At 39.8% G+C, this 1,215-nt stretch overlaps 1 protein-coding gene across 1 annotated transcript; it reads left to right on the forward strand.

Moving 5' to 3' along the window:
- Positions 1–309: 309 nt before the first annotated feature.
- On the forward strand, positions 310–1,198 carry LOC114578966 (putative ubiquitin-like-specific protease 1B; the record flags this gene model as incomplete). Its single annotated transcript, XM_028692603.1, has 4 exons — positions 310–383; positions 489–669; positions 739–939; positions 1,025–1,198. Coding segments are annotated over 4 exons (630 nt in total), but the record flags the coding sequence as incomplete, so codon positions are not given.
- Positions 1,199–1,215: the final 17 nt, after the last annotated feature.

The following is a 1,215-nucleotide window of genomic DNA, read 5'->3' on the forward strand; positions in this document are numbered from 1 at the left end:
ATAGCCAAACATGTGAGACGTCGGGCTGACCGTAAAGCTAAGGAGGTTAAGACACCATACACCAAGGGTCAACATAAGAAGAAGGTGTTAAAAAAAAGCTGCTTCTAGGCCCTCCCCAGCTAAGTTTGAACTTAAAAATGCTCTGATTGAAGTTGAAAGTCAAAAATCACCTACACCAAGGCCAGCTCCTACCAAAATAGAATATCCTGGTCGACAAATGATAAGTGACGATATGAGGATGTTTATCAACGCTTGTCTAGAGAAATATTCTGATATATAAGTATGTAACATTGCAAATTATGTGTAAAGGCATTCTGGTACCGATTGGTACTGGATAGTACTGGTGGGTATCGTTCGGTACTGGTGGGTATCGTTCGGTACTGGTAGGTATCGTTCGGTACTGGTAGGTACCGTTCAGTACTGATAGGTACCAGCTGGGTACTGGTAGTTACACTTCATATTTTAACACACCGACTTTTATTTTGCAGGTCAGATACAATTTATACTACAGGAAACATCCAGATTTTTAGAAGTCAAATCGATGAACTATTAACAGACCAATATCTGGACGACAACCACATCGACGCCTTCGCTAGTTTGCTCGCTGAGAAAAACAAACTTCGTCCTGGCCTTTATCAACCATTTATTTATGTTTCGAGTCTGCATTGGGTAATTGTGTTATTTTTCTTGCTGTAACTGAATATGTTTAAAGTTATCCTAAACCGAATACACATACAGGCATCCAAGAAATATGATATGGAAAGTAAGCAGTACGTGTCGCACATTAACAAAGATGCAGTAACCGCTTCTAACTTTTTGCTACTGCCAGTAAATGATAGTGAACATTGGACTCTTCTGGTTGCTTGCTTGAAGAAGGCAACTTGGTATTTTTTTGATTCGTTACCTAACCCCATGCATCGGGCTGTGCTCCCACAAGTGGTTAGTCGGGTGCTGTACATTTTAAATGTGTTGTAGACATTCATATTGTGAAATTAACGTTAATTTGACTTAGCTATGATTACAGATTGATCACTTACACGAGGAAACTCAGGGCTGCTTTCAAACTGATATCAGATCATGGAAAGTTCTGGAAGCCGAGGGAGTTCCAACACAAACCAACGGTTTTGACTGTGGGATGTTCATTTGCAAATATATGGAAATGTTATTCAACCTAACGCTGTTAAATGGGATTTACTGATGAACTTGCAAGCTGAA

The sequence above is a fragment of the Dendrobium catenatum genome, unplaced genomic scaffold, assembly GCF_001605985.2.
Source record: "Dendrobium catenatum unplaced genomic scaffold, ASM160598v2 original_scaffold_237961, whole genome shotgun sequence".
Classification (NCBI taxonomy): domain Eukaryota; kingdom Viridiplantae; phylum Streptophyta; class Magnoliopsida; order Asparagales; family Orchidaceae; genus Dendrobium; species Dendrobium catenatum.